We start from the raw sequence: 21,083 nt of genomic DNA, 5'->3' as shown, positions 1-21,083 counted from the left end.
ACTCCAAATCCTGTGGACTCATTTATAGAGGACCGATCAGTAAAGTACATATTATCACAATTGACACGCCCATACTTTGCTTCGAAAATCGTAGGAACGATCCCCGATCGATGATAATCTGGAATTCCATGGATATCCTGCTTCATGGACAGATCAAAATGCACAGAGGAATTGATGTAGTCAGGAAAACAAACACGGTTGGGAATATACGAAGAAGGATCAACCTGCATGGAGACGAATTCATGATATGAGCTCATGAATCCAGAATGAAAATTTAGCTCGATCAGCTGCTCAAAATTTTCGATCACCAATGGGTTCATAACCTTACACCGGATGAGGAACCGAAGAGATAATAAATTGAAGCGATCTTTAAGTGGGAGTACGCCTGCCAAAACCTCGAGGCTCATGGTATGCGTTGAGGGCATACATCCCAACGCAATACGGAGACAAAGATACTGAATTCGCTCGAGTTTAATGAGGTGTGTTTTGGCAGATGATTGAAAACAGAAACTGCCATACTCCATCACTGAGAGAATAGTTGTTCGATACAACATTATAACATCTTCGGGATGGGCTCCCCACCAGGTGCCGGTAATTGTACGGAGAAAGTTTATTCTTTGTTGACATTTTTTACTCAGATACCTAATATGGGCCCCCCAAGTACATTTGGAGTCGAACCAGACCCCAAGATATTTGAATGACATAGCATGAGTGATCGGTTTACCCAAAAGTTGAAGCTTTGGTTTTGCTTGTCTACGCTTCCTAGAAAAAACCACCATCTCTGTTTTCTCCGTGGAGAATTCGATCCCTAGCCCAATGGCCCTGGTTGAAAAATTGTTCAAAGTATCTTGTAAGGGTCCTTGCAGGTCGGATTCGTTTGATCCTACGACAGACACCACTCCATCATCTGCAAGTTGTCTTAGGCTGCAATTTTGTGTAAGGCAATTGTCGATGTCGCTTACATAGAAGTTGTACAAAAGGGGGCTTAAACATGAGCCCTGGGAGAGTCCCATGTAGGAGACCCGACTTACTGTCGAATCCCCGTGAGAAAAATTCAAATGTTTCTCACAAAGCAAGTTATATAACATATTATTCAACAGAGGCGGCAGACCCCGAGAGTGTAATTTGTCTGACAGGACCTCTATTGAAACTGAATCAAAGGCCCCCTTTATGTCCAAGAATACTGAACCCATTTGTTTTTTTTCCGGCGTAAGCCATTTGAATTTCTGAAGAAAGCAACGCAAGACAATCATTCGTCCCCTTGCCCCTGCGGAACCCATATTGTGTATCTGAGAGTAGGCCATTCGTTTCAACCCATCGATCAAGGCGAAACAAGATCATTTTCTCCAACAATTTCCGTATACAAGTTTCCGGGTTTTTGAATAGCTAAAACTCGTACTTGTCTCCAATCATCTGGAACAATATTATGTTCCAGAAACCGAGTGAATAAATTCAACAAGCGATGTTTCGCCACATCAGGGAGGTTTTTCAACAAGTTGAACTTAATTCGATCCGATCCCGGAGCAGAATTGTTACATGAAAGGAGAGCAAGAGAGAATTCTACCATCGAAAACTCAGAATCAAGATCGCACCTATCTTGTGGTATATCTCGAACAATCTTTTGCACAGGAGCGGAATCAGGACAAACCTTCCGTGCAAAATTAAAAATCCATCGATGTGAATATTCTTCGCTTTCATTCGTTGAAGAGTGATTTCTCATGTTTCGAGCCACTTTCCATAATTTTTTCATTGACGTTTCTCGTGACAAACCTCCCACGAAATTTCGCCAATAAGCACGTTTTTTCCCTTTGATCAAATTTTTGAACTGATTCTCAAGGGCTAAATATGTTTGAAAATTTTCAGGAGTTCCACGTTTCCGAAAAGCTTTAAATGCATTCGATTTTTCTATATAAAGCTTGGAACATTGGCTATCCCACCATAGATTGGGAGGCCTTCGGGAAATGGTGGAACCTGGAATGGGTTTCGTTTGAGCGCGAACTGCGCTGTCATAGATCAAACGAGAAAGGAAGTTATACTCCTCCAATGGAGGTAAACCATCTCTGGAATTGATGGCTAGAGCAATCGCGTCCGCATACTTTTTCCAGTCAATGTGTCTTGTGAGGTCATATGCCATGTTTATAGATTCAGGAGAATTCGACCCAATGGTGATGGAAATTTTGATTGGCAAGTGATCACTACCGTTGGGGTCCTGGATTACATTCCACTTGCAATCTAACGATAATGAATTCGAGCAAAGCGAGAGGTCAAGAGCACTTGGGTTAGCAGGAGGTTTAGGTACACGTGTTGTTTCCCCAGTGTTCAAAACGGTCATATTGAAGCTGTTACAAAGGTCATATATCATCGATGAACGATTGTCGTCGTACTGTTCCCCCCAGGCAGTTCCGTGAGAGTTGAAGTCTCCCAAGATCAATCGTGGCTCAGGAAGGAGTGAGCACATGTCAACAAGTTGCTTGCGGCTAACCGCAGCTCTCGGAGGCCAATACAAGCTGACAATACAGAGGTCTTTGCCTCTGATGTTTGCATGACAAGCAACAGCTTCAATCCCTCCAATAGGTGGAAGGTCAAGTCGAAAAAATGAGTGGCACTTATTGATCCCCAATAGCACCCCTCCGTATCTGTCATCACGGTCCAAGCGTATAATATTGAAATCATGGAAAGAGAGATCATCTCGCGAAGAAAGCCAAGTTTCGGACAGAGCAAAAACATCACAATTGAATTTATGAATTAAAAATTTGAATGTATCCAATTTAGGGATGAGACTACGACAATTCCACTGTAAAACAGTGATATCTCCGACCTCTCTATTTAAATTAGACATCAAGAGAGATAATCATTGCAAGGAGGGGCCATGTTTGCATCAATTGTTGCAAAATTGTCTTTAATACTGGAAGCATTGAGATGACAAGGGTTCTGATGGAGTCGGAAACATTAAAACACTTGAAGATTTGATCCAGAAGGTCAGACAACTTTATAAATCCCGATTGGGAAGTTGAACTGGACGAAAAAATAGGGAAAGTTGGGGTTTTTGATGTCCCCTCGAGTGCTGGGTCGTTCGAAGGTGAACTATTCCCACGGAAGCCAGGAGGAACCTGATTTTGCTTGTCCGCGGCACTCGATTTTTTAGGCAAGCTAACAGGGGGTATCACCGGGGGGACTTGTTCTTGAACTTTGGGAGTGGTCACATTGCGCCGGGGATTCCCTTTGGAAATAAACGGTGTGTCCCCGCTAGCTGTGTCCGCTTCTATTTCATCAACTGGCAACGAGGAAAAAGTATTGTGTGTTGAGATTGGTTGTTGTTGTTGTTGGGTCAGTGGAGAAGCGCCCTTTAAAATTTCCGCAAATGTGCGCTTCGAGCGTTCCTTTAAAGAGCGCTTCTGTTTCTCCCAGCGACTCTTATAAGTTTCTTTCTAAAATTTGTCAGGTGATGAGATTAAAATTAATGTACACTGGAAAAAAATCTAAAATCGAAATAGTCGATGGAAAAAGATCGATCTTCATGATTTTTTCGGGTATAATGAATCGATCCAAAAAATCGGAAATCGAAATGGAAAAGATCGAACTTCTGAAAATCGATTCAAGATCGCCCAATCCTAGAAGCAACTCCAAATCAGGGCGATTCGGAAGCGTTCTATGGATTCACCGAATCAATGGTAGGTAGTTTATACCAGTAGGAAGTACGGAAGCATTATAAACACAGTAGAACCCTGATTATCCACAAGCGGATGATCCGCGGTGTGGACAATGCGCGACAGCGAGTTCCATAGTAAATCTATAAACCTTCCAGGAATATGTCAGTAAGTGATAGGCTCATGCTCTTTTGTTTTGGTCATGTAATTCACATGATCTGACAACTGGTTAACACGACCTTATAGATGGATAGTATAATGATTTCTGTACTTATAAAACACAGTTTTTATGCTGCTTTTTTATGTTTGTATCTCAATTTATTGCGTTATCCGTGATTTTCGTTACTCGCGGTGAACTTGCCATACTATTCCGCGGATAATCGAGGTTCTACTGTATAATCATTCTATTACCCTCTTCAGATCACTTCACTTCACTTCTCTGTTTTTAAGTGGCTTTAAACTTCGCAGTTAATTCGCCTCTAATGTTAGATCAACGTAATCGTATTGACTCGGCATTTAGTAACGCACCGTGTCAAGAGAAATAAAGGCCACTGAAAGACGGTACACATTCGACACTCGATACGGAAAACAAACCGCATCTATCTGGCAACATTTAATCTGCAGGTATGCGAAGTGCTGCTTACGACGAAGCTTTCCAAATGGCTTTTCCGAAACACTCCTTGCCAGCTTAAAAACCAAGCAGAGTTACAGTTCGTCCACCGCGACCCGCTGTGGTCACTAGTGAAGAGTACAAGAATCGTTACAATGATTTGGAAGCTGAAAAACATAATCATGAACAAGAACGATCGCAGGAGATAGACCGCTAAAGAAGAAAACTAATGAATGAAGAGCCCAATCCCAGGAACAGAGCAAAGAAAGAAACAAAATCACTGCAGATAATTTGTAACTATTACATGTGCAATAATTTGAATAATTTCAATAAATAACGTTTGTCTTCTCCACTTTTCTATCAAATCTCACCCGCGAAATAGGAATTTCTCAGGATGACTATCATCATAAATCGAATATATGATGCAAACATGTTTTTCAACAATGTTCGCGCATAAATAAGAAAAATAACCTTTTCAACAGCCGGGGTGCGTAAAATTAGGAACACACTTGCGTAGAGTTAGGAATAATATAATTTAGGTGGACAGAATTAGGCACACAGCATATGTTATCAAAAATTATTTCTCTAAATAGTTTTCTGAAGCATTGCATGTGATGTTCTTTCTTAATGTTACTACTAATGATATAGTTTCTAGACCGCATTGACTGTTTTGTGATACGGTATATATTATTGTTACAGAATGGTTTTAGTTTTGAAAAGTCTCAACTGCGCAGAATATGGTTGAGTTACGGCACTCCTGAAATATACGCATCATACAAAGATGGTTCAAAAGATGGCACAAAGTTGCCTAACATACTTTTTTTCGACATTAAAAAACCACCTGTGTTCGAACACATTCGTATGACGAGCTAAATAAACACAGTGAAGCATGTTTCAGTGAAAATTCGAACAAATTCCTATTGAACATCAAAATGTATTTTGTTGAATGTTCTGGACGAATTTCATGCCAACTCGTCAGATAGCAGCGAAACGTTGTGGGTGTAAACACATTGGTCTTTTAAGCAACTTTACATACTTGAAATAATAAAAAGAGGAATCGACTACTTTTTAGAAGGGGCAAAAAAATGTATTGATATTTTTACAAAAAATAATAACTCAAAAACTAAAATACCTACAAAATTTGGATCAAAGGATGAAATGTAGAAAATTGTTTAAATTTTCATAAAAAATACCGATTTTTTAAAAAAAAAACAACTAACATTTTTGCGTGTAAATTCTCGTGTTTGATATGTATAGAATAGAAAAAAGTTATAAAATTTATAAAAGATAATTTATGAATTATGAATTAAACATTAATAGTAATTTTTCAAAGAAAAACAACGAAAGGTTATTGACCGAAAAACTTTTTATCTTGAAAAGTGCGTGATTTACATGCTCAGCTAACTTTTTCCTATTCAGAAACATGTCGGACGCGCGAATTTACACATAAAAATGTAACGAGTAAAACATTTTTTCAGGGGTTTCCTTACAAAAATGCCATATATTCCAGAAACTATAAAAGATAGAAAGTTGACGCCATCCTCCGATGAATGGACGACATAGTGGAAATTCCTAGGGCTATTTATATAAGTTTTTGAAAATAATAAAAAAAAATGAATTTTAATTGTTTTTAGCGAAATTTTTTTTTAATTTTTCGCATTTTTTTTTTGAAAATTTAACAATTTCCTACATTTTATCCTTTGGATCTTTTCAAAAAGTAGTCTAATTCTTTTTTGAATGTTTCAAGTATGCAAAGTTGCTTAAAAGACCCATGTGTTTACACCCAGAACGTTTCGTTGCTATCCGAGATGGTGCTGCCAACGGCCAGTAGAGTTGGCATGAAATTCGTCTCTGGTCGATATACCAAATACGACAACTATTTCCACATCTATATATATTTATATATATATATATATATATATATATATATATATATATATATATATTTATATATATATATATATATATATATATATATATATATATATATATATATATATATATATATATATATATATATATATATATATATATATATATATATATATATATATATATATATATATATATATATATATATATATATATATATATATATATATATATATATATATATATATATATATATATATATATATATATATATATATATATATATATATATATATATATATATATATATATATATATATATATATATATATATATATATATATATATATATATATATATATATATATATATATATATATATATATATATATTTATATATATATATATATTTTTTTTAGCCGTATGCAATCAATGGTGGTGATTTTGGTACATGTTTTGTCAATCAATGCAATTCCGGGATCGTTAGCGGGATATTTAATATATAATATATCGATTTGTACTAAACATTGTTAAAATTACGTTACAAAACCTTTGCAAATTAGTTTAAATTTAAAATTCGTGATTCGAATCCGAAATCAACTTCACTAGTTGAATGGAAATTCTTTATAGGTAAAAATCTGCCAAAGAATAGCGAATAACGAAATTCTCTTTTTTTTATTTCAACAGCGATTCAACAAAGCTTTCCAGCTTGCTTAACGACAACGAAAAAGAATACATTAGGCATATAGCTATCAGAATGTCAAATAATAACATTTCAAAAGTTTAGTACGACTATAAATCACTCATTAAAAATTTAATTTATCTAAAGGGGATACTACAAACGATTCTAATGACTAGCATAAAAAGCGCAAGAGAATGAACAATACGGCATTCTTATGGCGGGTTTACATTAGGGAGATCTATAGCTATAGATGGATTTATTCACGTAAAAGTAGGTGTAAACGGGTGAGAATAAATATGATACACTTATTCGAGGTATATATAACTTGAATAAATTCAGCATATGTAAACGCTTGTGAATTTCTCACTGGTGAGAAATCACTAAAGTTGGATGCAGTTCTACTTCAGGTGAATAAGTTCACCGAAAATATGAATATATTCATTATAGAAGTTCACGCTAGTGTAAACGGTTGATGCGATTTCTATAAATCTCATCATATTTCTTCACATGAATATATCACTAGTCTAAACTCACCCTTAGGGTGGGTTTAGACTAGTGATATATTCATGTGATGGAATATGATGAGATTTATAGAAATCGCATCAACCGTTTACACTAGCGTGAACTTCTATAATGAATATATTCATATCTTAGGTGAATTTATTCACCTGAAGTAGAACTGCATCCAACTTTAGTGATTTCTCACCAGTGAGAAATTCACAAGCGTTTTCATATGCTGAATTTATTCAAGTTATATATACCTCGAATAAGTGTATCATATTTATTCTCACCCGTTTACACCTATTTTCAGGTGAATAAATCAATCTATAGCTATAGATCTCCCTAGTGTAAACCCGCCATTAGGAATATCGAAGTACACCGAACTGTTATATTATGCACCACAAGATGGATTCGAGAGATCGCAATGATTGTGGGTGGTGCGGTGAACCCGGTGACTGTTTGGCAGACTTTTTTAAGTACTCGAACAGACAATTAAGTCTCCCATCGCGAAAACTGAACACCAAAATGATTACCCTAATTTGAGGAAGCGGACATACATACCGAGTTAATTTTGCAACTGCTAAAAAGAAGCACAAATTAAAATAACCATAGATTAAAAATAATTTAACAGTAAAATATTGCACTACCGAAAGCTCTGCTTTAATATAGTTTTTGTTAACGTAATAAAGCTATTTTGACTCGCTAAAATTACTCTAAAAGCAAATGGTTCCATCATTTGCTCGATTCATGGCAACTGATCCAGTACGTACTAGAATCTAAACAGATTCTTCAACTAATTGATAGTATTAATAACGCTATCAAACAATACAATGAAACTACGCTATAAAATCGACTGGTTTCCTGGCATTAGCAATAACTCTTCCATCGTCAACTCTAAATCTCAATGTAAGAACATGTCGAGCACTTTGCAATACTTCTCAATACAATTTCGTCAGTATCGGGGTCGTTTGTATGCTGCACTGGTAATAAAAAAAATTACTAGCAAGTCATTATAAAATTTCTTATAACAATCTCGCTCCTTTTCCTCTAATGCTCCTGCAATGGAGTGACACTTATTTGTGTGTGTGTTGTGTGCATAGTTTTGTTTTACTCTTTGGTATTATCACTTATAAGCGGTAAGCGCGCAATGTATAGTATGCGTTCTGTGGTTGCTTTTTTTAACAAACAATCTTACGTTCCGGACCGAACTCGGGATTCATGAAGGAGAAACCGGCGAACTCTTCTTGATTGATACAACGGATGATATCGTTCGGCACTGGGGTTAATACTGGATCCTCTTTGGTAAACTCTGTGTCAAAGTTGAGGGCATCACGAGCACTTCGCTGAATTATTATAATTCAATATCGTTAGGACATGGTCATGATTTAAACAAACAGTAACTTACCACTCGTGGTCGGAATGGAGGTCGTACTTTCCTTTGCTCCAGTGCATCCCAATCCATGTCCTTGAAGAACGGATGGGTTCGAATCTGATTTTCACCATCAGTGCAACCTAGCCGCTTTGCGGCGTTCTTCGTCATGAATCCTGTGAAGCAACCAATTAATTCAGTTTCAATAAGTAAATAAATAGTTTTAAGTATTCTATACCCTTCAAAATCGAGACTGCCTCACGTGACAACCAAACCGGGTAAAGCACATCGTCCCGCAAAATTGCTTCGAACAGATCATCTTCATTGTCAGCTTCGAAAGGTGGTTGCCCCGCCATCATCTCATACATGAGAACTCCCAGTGCCCACCAGTCGACCGAGGGACCATAATCCAGCTCTTGTAAAATCTCCGGGGCGATATAATCGGGGGTGCCACAGAATGTTGATGTCAAATTGTCACCAGTGATGCCCTCCTGGAAAAAATGTATCGATTATTACTTCCCAAACATTACATACTTCCGAAACAAACGCACCTTACACATGCCGAAATCTGCTAATTTGCAATGACCTTCGGCATCCAGCAGAATGTTATCTAATTTCAAGTCGCGATAAATTACGCCATTGCGGTGTAGAAATTGCAGTGCAAGCGTAACTTCAGCGGCATAGAATGCAGCCCGTGGTTCGTCAAACTTACGCGCGCGCTGGATCTGGAACATTAGGTCACCTCCGTTAACATACTCCATCACGAAGAACAATCGATCCGGCGTCTGGAAGCACGATTGTAGCGCGGTAAGGAAAGGATGTTTGGCTGCCATAGCCAAAATCCGCTTCTCGGTCATTGTGCAGTCCACGTCATCGTCTTGCAAAATCACATCCTTTTTCAGGACCTTGATAGCGTACACTTCATCGGTGCCTTTCCGCTCCGCCAGCATAACCTTACCGAAGGAGCCCTTTCCGAGCACCTTGATGAAGTTGAAATCATTCAGGCACGTTTTGCCAAACGACAGCCCACCGCCTACCGTACGATTGCTATCTTCCTCCTGAGATGTCACACCAGCAGCGGCACTGTGCTTCGGTTGCTGACTAGATGATGTTGCCCGATTGCCTTGATGCTGCTGCAGTGCACCAGGCTGTGACAGCAGACTGTCCGTATCTTGGCCGCTCTTGGTAGAGAACGAATCGAGTGAGGTCTCGTCACTGCGTTCCGAGGTGGATGAGTTATCACTAGGCGCTTGATTTAAATACTTGAGGAATATTGTTGAGATTTGATAGTTAGTAGGGGTATTAATATGGTGCTATAGTGGTGGATGGATTGCGGCGGAAGGCTAAATAAAAATAACATAATGATGTTGTCAAGAAGCTAGGACAGTCAACACTTGAGGCAACTCGCGCTGTACGTAGATTCGAATAAGTGAATATGTGTACAAATGACAGAGTATGTGGTAGGTTGCATGCGGTTTTTGTACAATCCATTGGGCAATGACTAATTTTTCAAAATATTCTAAAACGTGGTTTATTGGAACTTGGTTTGGATTCGTCATGTTTCACACATAACAAATGCTTAGTTTGCTTTGCTTTGTTTCATGAAATCGTTGCATTTGGTGTCATATCACATGTAATACAAGAGTTGCCATCAATGCATCTAAAAAGAGCACTAAGGTTAGAGTCCGGAATCACTGTTCATTTTATGGCAGTGGCGGTAGTAGGCGTATCTGAAATCTTCTGACAACAAATTGTTTGGAAAATCTGTATTCTCGACGGTAAAAATTCCACGTTGATCCGTTATGTTTTGAACAAGTTGTGCAGGATGGAAGCCGAAAGAAAAAAATTGATTCTGGATACCGCTATTAAGAGCCCGGCGTGGTCAGGTAGTAAAATCGCGAAATAGTTGAAAGTGGCTGAACTGCCAGAGGAGATGTGCCCAGGAAATTTAAGTTCGTTTTCACTGATAAATTTGCCAGGAAATTCTTGATAAGGCAAGGAATGAGCAGTTGTGGACAGAAAACCAAGGTTATCATCACAAACAAAACGATGGACTCGAAAATGTATAGGGAAGAGTGCCTGCAGAAACGTCTCCTTCTTCTTCTATCTAGTCTTAAGGCTTACAAAGGTCTGGTGAAGTTTTGGTCAGATTTGGTAAGCTGCCACTACAGTCGATAGGTGCTTCAAAGGTACCGTGGCATTGGGTCGATTACATTGAAAAAAACCTCAATCCTCCCTAATGCCACCAATTTCGTCCATTCGAAAACTTTTGGGCAATTGTCAAGCGGAAATTGAATAAGGATGCCAAAGTTACTAGGGATATAGAAGATACATAAAGAGATCGTGCAATAAAATGGCCACTGAGGTTGACCAACAACGAGTCCATACTTTGACTGTTAGGCGACACAAACCAAACCTCCTAGGGCTTTAAAGTGGCATTTTCAGAATGATGAAATCCTGCTAGAGCTTTCAATTGGCCCTCACTTCCCGGTCTTCGCATGTCTTCAGATCACTCCAACACACAATCATAAATCCCATATAATGATTCTGGACTAGTGAAAAGAAGGCTTGAGCCGCGACTTGCAAGTTCATCTGCTAGTTCGTTTCCCTCTGTACCACAAAGGCCAGAAATCCAGAATAGCTTCAACGAACCAGTCTGACTTAGTTACCGTAAGAGGCAAATATATTCCCACACAATTTTTGAAGAGCACTTGAGAGCTTCAAGGGCATCAAGTAACGCTTAACTGTCTGAGGATGTAGATGTTATCGTGTCTATATTTTCTATTGAGACAGACATTTGTACACACTATTAGTGTAACCATTTCAGCCTGATAAAATGTTGACCAGTTTCCAATAGCTACTGTTTTTTTTATTCTGGGGACATACGCCTGTTCTGATCAGTGTTGCAACATATTCATTTGTACTGGAAAGGGAAAAGATCATTTCATCTGTACTTTTCATTTCCATACACAGAAAAATCAGTTTCATTGGCATTACAAATATTAGACAAGCCATTGATCAATTGTTCTTTGCTCTGGTAAAACTTAGACTGCATAACAGTTTACAAATGGTCCGAGCAGCCTTTTCACACTGTTTAATCGAATTTTTAGATGTCAAAATGGCGTTCGTTGTGTCATTCCTCTTGACTTTTGTTGTTGATAAATTCAGGAAAAAACGCTCGACGGTTGCCGCCAGGCATTTTGAAGTATCCGAATTTCGTCCACCAATCCTGCACATGTTCGTTTCCTGTACCAGTGATTTTCGTCCGGAAATTCCTTTCACTTTGAGGATTGAATGCTTTTTCCAACTCTTGTAAATCCACGTCGCAAAAACCTTATAAAATCATCCAATACTACATTGATGTTTCATTAAATTAAAATGGTTCTGAGATTTACACTGAAAAAAAATGTACCTACCGTACAGAATCTGTACCAAAAAAACGAAAAAAAAAACTGTACTTTTCCAGAGAAATCTGTACATGTGGAAACACTGGTTCTGAAGCTTATTTTCGACCCATCAGTATAACGGGTGAATCATACTTAGGGGGCTAAATTCATATCACGTTTTCCGCTGAATGCGCTAAAAGGGAGAAACAGCTGCTTTTTTCTCCTTTTCGTTTGTTTACGATGACGGTTTCGGGACAGAACAGTTTTATCCGAGAGCGCGTCTTTCGGACGCTTGGACAGTAGACAAAATGACTGAAGGGAATGTGAGTCAAAAACCACAATTTACAATATGTCTTAGACATTGGAATAAGTGTCATCTGCAACTACGATGCCTTTACCCTCGAAGCTAATGTTATTTTGAAAATCTCGAAAAAAAGGATTAGCGGGGTAAAAATCGTCAACAATTAAGTCGCACCTGTGACGTCGCTCGAAAAAAAACAACAAAAACAGAAAGGATTAATCGAATTTACTTTACTGAACAGTTTCTCCAAACAACAACGGTGCAATAAAATAGCACTGATCTGATAATAAGTGACTTGATCGATTTTCTCTTCATCAACTTTTTCTTTCGTGAATAACTCAACTGCAAAACGTTCCAATTTGATTTTGCTATAGAAACCGATAATTGAGGTTCTGACCAGTGTTGCCACATTTTAATCTGTACAAGAGGGATTAAAAATCTTACTCTACTTTTTCTTCTAAGAATCTGTACCATCGAAAATATTCGTCGTAGAGAAAAATCTATTTTATTAGCATAAAAGATACTCATCTATTTACTACAAATATCACCTTTAGATTTCATTCGTCATTCTGATGATTTTACATAGTTTATTTCTGAATCTAGATTGCATGCTATCAGTTATACAGAATACAGAATCTGTACCAAAAAAACGGAAAAATCTGTACCTTTCCAGATAAATCTGTACGTATGGTCCTGATCTATTGCCCACATTGCCAAATTAGCTGAAAATGTGTTTTCAGCTAAGTTATGACCAAAAGAGAAAGTTGATGAAGAAAAAATCGAACATGTCCCTTACACTGCTTTCCTTTTGAGCCCCTTAATTGCAGTTGTTTGCGAATCAATAAAACTATCATGAATTAATTAATAATGAACCTTATCTTTGAAATTATCAGTTGTTGCGGTTTATTAAAACACAACAAATTTGTTAGACCTACAATTGATTACAACTTTAAACGTTGTCTTTTTATCATATCATCGTTTGTTGTCTCTTAGAACCAATTTCTCAAACAATAACAAAAAAAAAACAAAACACTTCCGGGAGCACCATGAAAACTGAGGCTACACTTTTTAGTTTACCTTAGATCTACGTGGTGGTGTTTTATCCATAGTGATGCCCATCTCATTTAGCAACTCAGCCAGCTGCTTCGTGTTGATGCCGCAGTTATTCGCGACGTTGCCCTCGCAGCGCCGGTGGATATTCATACTACACACCTCGCACTTGAGACCCTGTCTGATGATGCCGTACAGCAGTGAGCCGCAATGGTCGCAGAACGTCAGCCGCTTGAACGAGTGCACTGAAAACCTATGTGGTATATTTACATTGAAGCGTTGGGCCACATCTTGCGTCGTAGGTTTGGTCTGCTGTGGATAGCAAAATTTCATCAAATAGAATAATACGACCATACATAATCTATTGAGCTATTGTAGACATACCTCATCCTTTTTCTTTGGACATTTTGTAACAACTGAACTATGGCACCTTTTGTGAACCACACATGTGCAAACTGAAACAAAATAAGTTATTGATTTATGCTACAGCTAATTAATATACCTAATTGAATAAAAAGATTATAAAAATCTCAAATTTGCAATGTCAAAGACGTTTTTCATTCGTTAAAAAGCATATTACTGTGTTAATGTTGACTGAGAATTTGGATAATGTTATAAAGGAACATCATAACTGTCAAACATTAGTACATATAGGTAGTGTTTGTTGTTCAAAAGGTGTTATGGCGAGAATAAAACGAAACATCGTTAATTTAACGGATGGTGTAAAGCACATCAGGAAACGCATTTTCATGAAATCATAGAAATAGAAATGTATATAACAAGAGAGATTGATAGAAAACCCAACAGCCATGAGTAAAGCTTGATTCTCACCTAACGAAATGGCACTGTGTAGAAACAGCAACATAATGTCTATGTTGCCTATTCTCACTTGCAGCAGCACCGTCGCGTCAAACGCCAATGAATGATTTATTTTAGGCTAAGCATATAAATTAACCAACATTATAATTAAATATTTGCAGTACCAATCTTGACAATATTTGAAGTTAACGTTTGCAAACGCTACGTGACTGTACTGGTATAGCGGAAAATGTATAATCTAAAATAAGACATTTTTTTGCATTCGACAATACCTCGCCGCAGCAAGTGTAAGTTGCAGGCACCGTAGATATATTACGCTTTCATTTTCATTGTAGTGACTTACGTTGAGTGAGAACAGGCCTTGAAACGGAAACTGCAATCAACATTCGATCTGTGATAGAAAAGTGTTTGTGATTCTGGGCACAAAAAAAAGGAAAAATCACAACATTCATTAAACAGAAAAGACACGTTCCGTGCAAGATAGAGTGCCCTTCTTACCTTGACATTGATAGCCTTGTTTGCCTAATCCCCTGTAACGTACAAGAGTAAAAAGAAAAATAGTTCCATAGTTTGATTTTTTTTCCTATGAGTGAAATTATACAACATTGCGTATACAAAACAAAATCTGACAAACTGGTTTTTGAAGAATGACGACGACATGAATAGTTGTTCAAAATAAAACATGCTCTAACTATGGTTTTATATTTGTTATAAAGCGAATGTGAGTGATCGCTTGCTTCTAAAAATATGAATACAAATCAATTATAGAGTGATCAAAACTAATGGTTCTGAACATAGTACAGTGGTCATTTTCACTATTTTTTTTATTTATGGTATCAACTGAATTCACAGGATTCTGAAAATATGACATCTGTTTTATAAACAAATGACCTTTTTTTTTTCTTCGGAAATTCAATAGACTTGTAAAATAAAGCTCCTAAGCAATGATTAGGAACCAAGAAATGATTTCCAACTAACCGAATCAACTTAAAAAATATAACCGACCGCTTCTTGAACTTATGCTAAATTCGGTATCAGTCATCCGCAGTCCCTTCTTCAAACAGAATTTTGAATTACTTTGATAGAAGAGCGTGAGAACATATCCTGTTCCAAACATTAATTCTGATCAATGGCTCCGAATATGGTTTGACCACGCGCAAAACACTCCATTCGAAACAATTCGAGGTCGCAACAAAAAACGCATCGAAACTGCATTGTCAGTGAGGTACAGGGTTCGGTTCAATCATGCCCTACTCAACCAATTAACACAAAAAATCTGCTCCCAGGGGTTACGGGGTGAATAATCGATCTAATGTTGGTTCGACAAACAGAAAGACTCAAGGATACACCATGCGTATCAAACCATCAAGTTATAGAATGATACAGACATCACAGTATCCGCGATAAACTGGATATCTTCAAAACACTATAACTTTTGAAATATTGCAGCCATGAGTGAAATATTTCGAACAAACATAGGTTGATGTCTGTACTAAATGAGGTTGTAGGAGTACAGTAGAACCCCGATTATCCGCTAAATAGCCCGGCAAAGTCAGTACGGATATCGAAAATCGCGGATAACGCAATAAAGTACTGAAAATGAGGTTCAAACACGAAAAAAATTTGTTTCAGCACGAAAACCATGTTTTTTTAAAAAAAACATTAAAATATTCATCTGTAATGCCGTGTACCCCAGTAGTCAGATAATGTGAAAGCCAATACAAAAACAAAATAGCAAGAGCCTACCACTCACTGACAGCCATACAAATTAAACACAAATTTCTACATTACTCGGGAATTAATCAAGCAAATGAAACCGAATTAGGCATATTGAGGTTTTAGGGTGCAATAAATGTTTATATGGTGGTTAGAATCTCCACCCCCCTCTCTAAGGGGGGCTGCCATACAAATGAAACACAAATTTCTGCATTACTCGCGAATTAATCAAGCAAATGAAACCAAATTTTGCATCTGGAGGTTTTAGGGTGCAATAAATGTTTGTATGATTGTTAGACTCTCCACCCCCTCTCTAAGGGGGGCTGCCATACAAATGAAACACAAATTTCTGCATTACTCGAGAATTAATCAAGCAAACGAAACCAATTTTGGCATGTGGAGGTTTTAGAGTGCAATGAATGTTTTTACGGTGGTTAGATACTCCTCCCTCTTCTCTAAGTGTGGGGGGGAGGCTGCCATACAAATGAAACACAAATTTCTGTATTACTCGAGAATTAATCAAGCAACTGAAAGCAAATTGGGCATATTGAGGTTTTAGGGTGCAATAAATTATTCTATGATGGTTAGACTTTCCACCCTCCTTTCTAAGGGGGGCTACCATACAAATGAAACACAAATTTCTGAATTACTCGAGAATTAATCAAGTAAACGAAACCAAATTTGGCATGTGGAGGTTTAAGGATGCAATAAATATTTCTATGGTGGTTAGACACTTCTCCCGCTCTCTAAGGGTGGGCTGTCATACAAATGAAACACAAATTTCTGCATAACTCGAAAGCTAATCAAGTACAATTTGGGATGTGAGGGTTTTTGGGTATGAGAAATGTTTCTATAATGGTATGACACCCCTCCCTCCTCTGGAATTGCGAGGGGGGTCCCATAAAAATATTACACATATTTCAACCAAAAATATTCCAGCCAAACATGACAATTGAAAATTTTCGGAAAACTCTGAAGGAAAATTCGGAAAATTAAATTACTATATGTTCTACAATTACATAATGACAAGTGATGTTAGTCCATTTGATGTTTACGCTAGCAAAATTGATCTTTGTTCGAAACTGGAAATGGATTTTAATGTGATGAAGCGCACTCCTATATTTTCTTCTATCTATACAAAAAAGAAAGGATCGCCAGATGTGTTGATAAGAGCAGAACTCGAGGAAGGAATTGTCCGATTTAGGGCTGTCTTTATTCTATCATATTTTTCCTATAAAACATTTATTCCATGTAACGGAGAAACATGTTATTTACAAGTGGTTGAAAAATCTTGAACGAGAATTGTGTCTGAAAATAATCTGATATTGTAATGAAGAGTTTTGTTAGAAATACTAGGAATTTTATAGTAAAAAAAATTTAAACGGAGACGAATAGAAGATCAATCAATGAACAGTTCTGCGATTGGACCCATGAACTTGCTGATAGTAAGAAAACGCGAATGTTGGAAGGTATTGATAACAAAAAACAAAGGTATTGGTAACAAAAAACAAATTTTTGGCGGGACGAAGTTTGCCGGGTCAGCTAGTAAATGATAAAAATATTAGATGTATGGATCGTGATGTGAACAGAAAGGAATCCGAACCTTTCGATTCAAACTGTGGCTCGGAAAATAAGAATGCCGCCAGAATGCGTCCACAAGTAGACGAACGTTCTGGATTGAAGCCATACAAAGTTAAAAGAGCCTAACAATAAACAAAATTCAACAGTGAAATCACGTGCTCGAAAACTGTATTGCGATTATTTGACGAAGTTTTCATGTGTTGTCATGACCGATGAAACTTACGTTCTGAACTCTTGAGGAATTTCGTTCGCATTCGATTCATTTGATACTTCATTTTCGGGAGTTTGAAAGTTTTTGTTAGACGAGCGACAGAGATGACGCCTGTAGAGTTTCGTGTGATTTAAACTGGGATTTTAATTATAAATTTTACATAAATCTTCCGAGTTAAAGTGTGGGCCACTTATCTTGCATGACAGTGAACGCTCAGCTATCGGGACCGCTTTGATTAATTCACTGCATCAGTACGATTGGGAAGTTTTGCTTTACGGATCCAACATTCCTGGTAGGCTGATGCCACAACTGAGCGCTTTGGATTTAGTTATTTATAAACATTTCCCATGATATGTAAGGTTAACTTACGATAGTTAAAAGACAAGTTGAGCTATCAATAACAATCAAGAAACCACAAATGTCGTCGATTTTTTCTCTCCAAAATATGAAGATCTATCCGAGTATATTCATTTTGTTCTTGGAGTAAGCTATTTGTAAAACTTAGGAAAATAGTTTCCCCAAACAGTCTCATATTTGGAATGTTCATACTTAGTGTTCTAACACATGATATAGCAAGTGTTAAGATTTTCGAAGGAAGTACAGAAAGAAATTCATGAGAAACATAAGGGAAATAAGTGCAACTTCAATAGTAATCAGCAAGGAAACATTACCATATGAACTCCCGACAGTGAGAACAAAACGTTGGCTGGCGCAAAAATGTGGCCATGAATTTGTGTCCATTGACCTGAAATCAGAAAGAAAATAACGGTTAATATTCAAATATACAATATTATTACAAAAACATGTAAAGTGTAATTTTGTAAAAGTGATAACAATAGAAATTTGATTACATGCTTTCTCGCTTACAATCTCGTTATCTATGCGTAGTTTCGCGTGTATATTTCCTCAACAATGTGTTTAATAAGTTTAACGACATAGGTTCAAAATGTTGAAATTTTCATATGCCTATATTATGGAATGCGAGCATATACAGAGTGTTAGTTAGCTTTTGGTGATCTCTTGTTTGATGAAACAATCACTGTACACATAGTGCAATTCCACGTCAAATCAGTCGAAAAACGGCCGATTTTGACGCGATCATTTCCCGTTTTTTATATCTTGAACATATGGTGGCGGCTACCCAAAATCACAATTTTCATTATCATATGACCAATTTAAATTACGACTCGTTTTTCATAAGGGCGTATGCAGAAACATTGAACTTTTTTTTAAATTTTTAACTCCAAATCAAAATGTCGGATCCAAATATTATGTACGACAAAGTTGTTGGAAATAAGTATGTTGGAACTATTTAGGAAAACTAATATTTTAAATAAACTGTTAAAAATATTACTTCGAAAATTGAACCTAATTTTAAAAACTTTTCTATCTTGAAAGACCCCCTTCGATATTTTTTAATATACTTTTATAAGAAAACTTCAGTTCACCAAATTTTGACATGATGGTGCAGTGTCGGACACTTCAAAATGGAGATATGAATTTTAAAAAAATATCAAATTTCAATACCTTGCGACAATTAAAAAAAAGTAATATAAAAAGTTTGATCCTCATACAATTTTACATGAAAAACTATATCAAACGTTTTATCCTAGGATTAACCATTCTTGAGATATTTCCAATTTCATATTAGGTACACCGGGGTAAGTTCAAACGGAAGCTATAATTTTTACTTGGAATGATGGATTGGAGTGATATATTTTTTCAATGAACAGAACCTTTTACCCAGTCTTATGGCAGTCATAACCAGAATATTGGGACGCCTTCACGCAATCCGCGCCTTTGTTTACTTTTCATCGTTCGTGAAATCAAAACGAACATTTTCGCGCGCTGACCTAATCGGTCCGAAAACACTGATTTTTATTAAAAATGTTTTCAGAATTGCACGTCAGGTAATCAAATAGTGATAATTAAGTATAATGATAATAAAAACTAAACATAAAATACCGTTAATTCCGTATAGAATTTACATTAACACTACATTCCATCTTACTCCGTGATTTTTTAACCCATGGGTAAGTTGACACAGAAAAAAGACTTTGTTGCAGGTTTTAATGTATAAACTAGAGCTGTACGTTATTTATTGATCTCTGTATGAATGAAGGATGATAAAGCCCAAAAACAAGAAACATTTTTATTTTGTTCCGCAGTATGTCAGACATGTCAAATTTGTTCATTTCTCAACTACGTAACTTAGAATACGTAGAATTTTCCAATATTTTCTATTGCAACGAATAATGCACCAAATTTAATTATACACTCAAACTAGTGTTGGCTGAAAACATTTCATCTTTGGCAGAAATAATGCTTTTTTGTGTGCTGGAGGGTCAAATGCGCAAAAATGATCTGTTTTAAATGCTTAAAAAAGATTTGTATGTATGGGAGCAGACATTTTTTTTCCTTTTTTCTTTTTTCATTTCATTCGGGATTGTGACAAAGAAATGTCAATGGGGATCGAACCAAGGTCGGCTGGAAAAAGCTACTAGTGCTGTTGTATAAAAGCCTGAAAATATTACACCTCACCATGAAACGTAGTTGGAAAATGTTTTCTAAGAGGAAAAAGAAGAGCATTAACGAGAATAGATATCTTTCTCTGTCTGGGCCATGTATTTGGCAAACTATACGAAAAACTTTCATATGCTTCTTTCTTTCTTTCTTTGTTTTTAAGAGGCTTTAAACTTTGCAGTTCATTCGCCTCTGTCATATGCTTTCATTTCATTGTGTCTCCTATTATTTTTCGGCTCATTTAATGTAATAAATCGGGATGAAATAACATGTGCTAAAAATTAACTTTGGGTGTAGGATGAAACTTTATATGTAGTTTTTCATGTAGAATCGCAAATAGATTTCATATTTCATATTACAATTCTTAAATGGTTACGATTTCGCAAGGTATTGAATTTGAAGATTTTTTCAAATGCAATTTCATACAAATTGCAAATTTCAAATGCATATCTCCATATCTCCACACTTCAAGTGTTTGACACCGCACCACTATATGTCAAGATTTATTGAATTGAAGAAGTCGAATAAGAATATATTGAAAAATATTGAAAGGGGGATCTTTTAAGATACAAACGTTTTTAACATTAAATTCTTTTTTGGAGTTAGCGATAGGCTGATAGAGCGTGGAATTGATCCATATGATTAAATCTCAGCCATTACATAGCTATTCCACTTTGCTTGTAAAAAAAAGATTGCAAAAAGCAATAGCAGTTCGATATCGGAGAAAACAGTGTTTAATCTGTTTTAATCTGGTTGATCAAAACAATTAAAACAACAACATTTCCATTTTATAAATTTAACTTATTTTTACTAAG

At 36.6% G+C, this 21,083-nt stretch overlaps 1 protein-coding gene across 3 annotated transcripts in view; it reads right to left on the bottom strand.

Annotated features, from left to right (window-relative positions):
* Positions 1–6,551: 6,551 nt before the first annotated feature.
* Positions 6,552–21,083, bottom strand: part of LOC129776757 (protein kinase C) — a 34,509-nt gene continuing 19,977 nt past the window's right edge. Inside the window, exons 4-11 of one of the 3 annotated variants that reach the window (XM_055782585.1) lie at positions 18,417–18,490; positions 14,736–14,767; positions 13,803–13,873; positions 13,446–13,727; positions 9,233–9,943; positions 8,920–9,172; positions 8,718–8,857; positions 6,552–8,655 (exon numbers count right to left, since the gene is read on the bottom strand). In XM_055782585.1, the coding sequence (XP_055638560.1) occupies positions 8,491–8,655; positions 8,718–8,857; positions 8,920–9,172; positions 9,233–9,943; positions 13,446–13,727; positions 13,803–13,873; positions 14,736–14,767; positions 18,417–18,490 (1,728 nt within the window). In that variant the 3' untranslated portion in view covers positions 6,552–8,490. Of the gene's footprint in view, positions 8,656–8,717; positions 8,858–8,919; positions 9,173–9,232; positions 9,944–13,445; positions 13,731–13,802; positions 13,874–14,735; positions 14,768–18,416; positions 18,491–21,083 lie in introns of all 3 variants that reach the window. The other 2 variants (XM_055782584.1, XM_055782586.1) reach the window with 2 other exon arrangements.

Source organism: Toxorhynchites rutilus, chromosome 3 (genome assembly GCF_029784135.1).
Source record: "Toxorhynchites rutilus septentrionalis strain SRP chromosome 3, ASM2978413v1, whole genome shotgun sequence".
Lineage (NCBI taxonomy): Eukaryota > Metazoa > Arthropoda > Insecta > Diptera > Culicidae > Toxorhynchites > Toxorhynchites rutilus.
The sequence above is the reverse complement of the archived record's forward strand: the minus strand, read 5'-3'. Positions and strand labels throughout refer to the sequence as shown.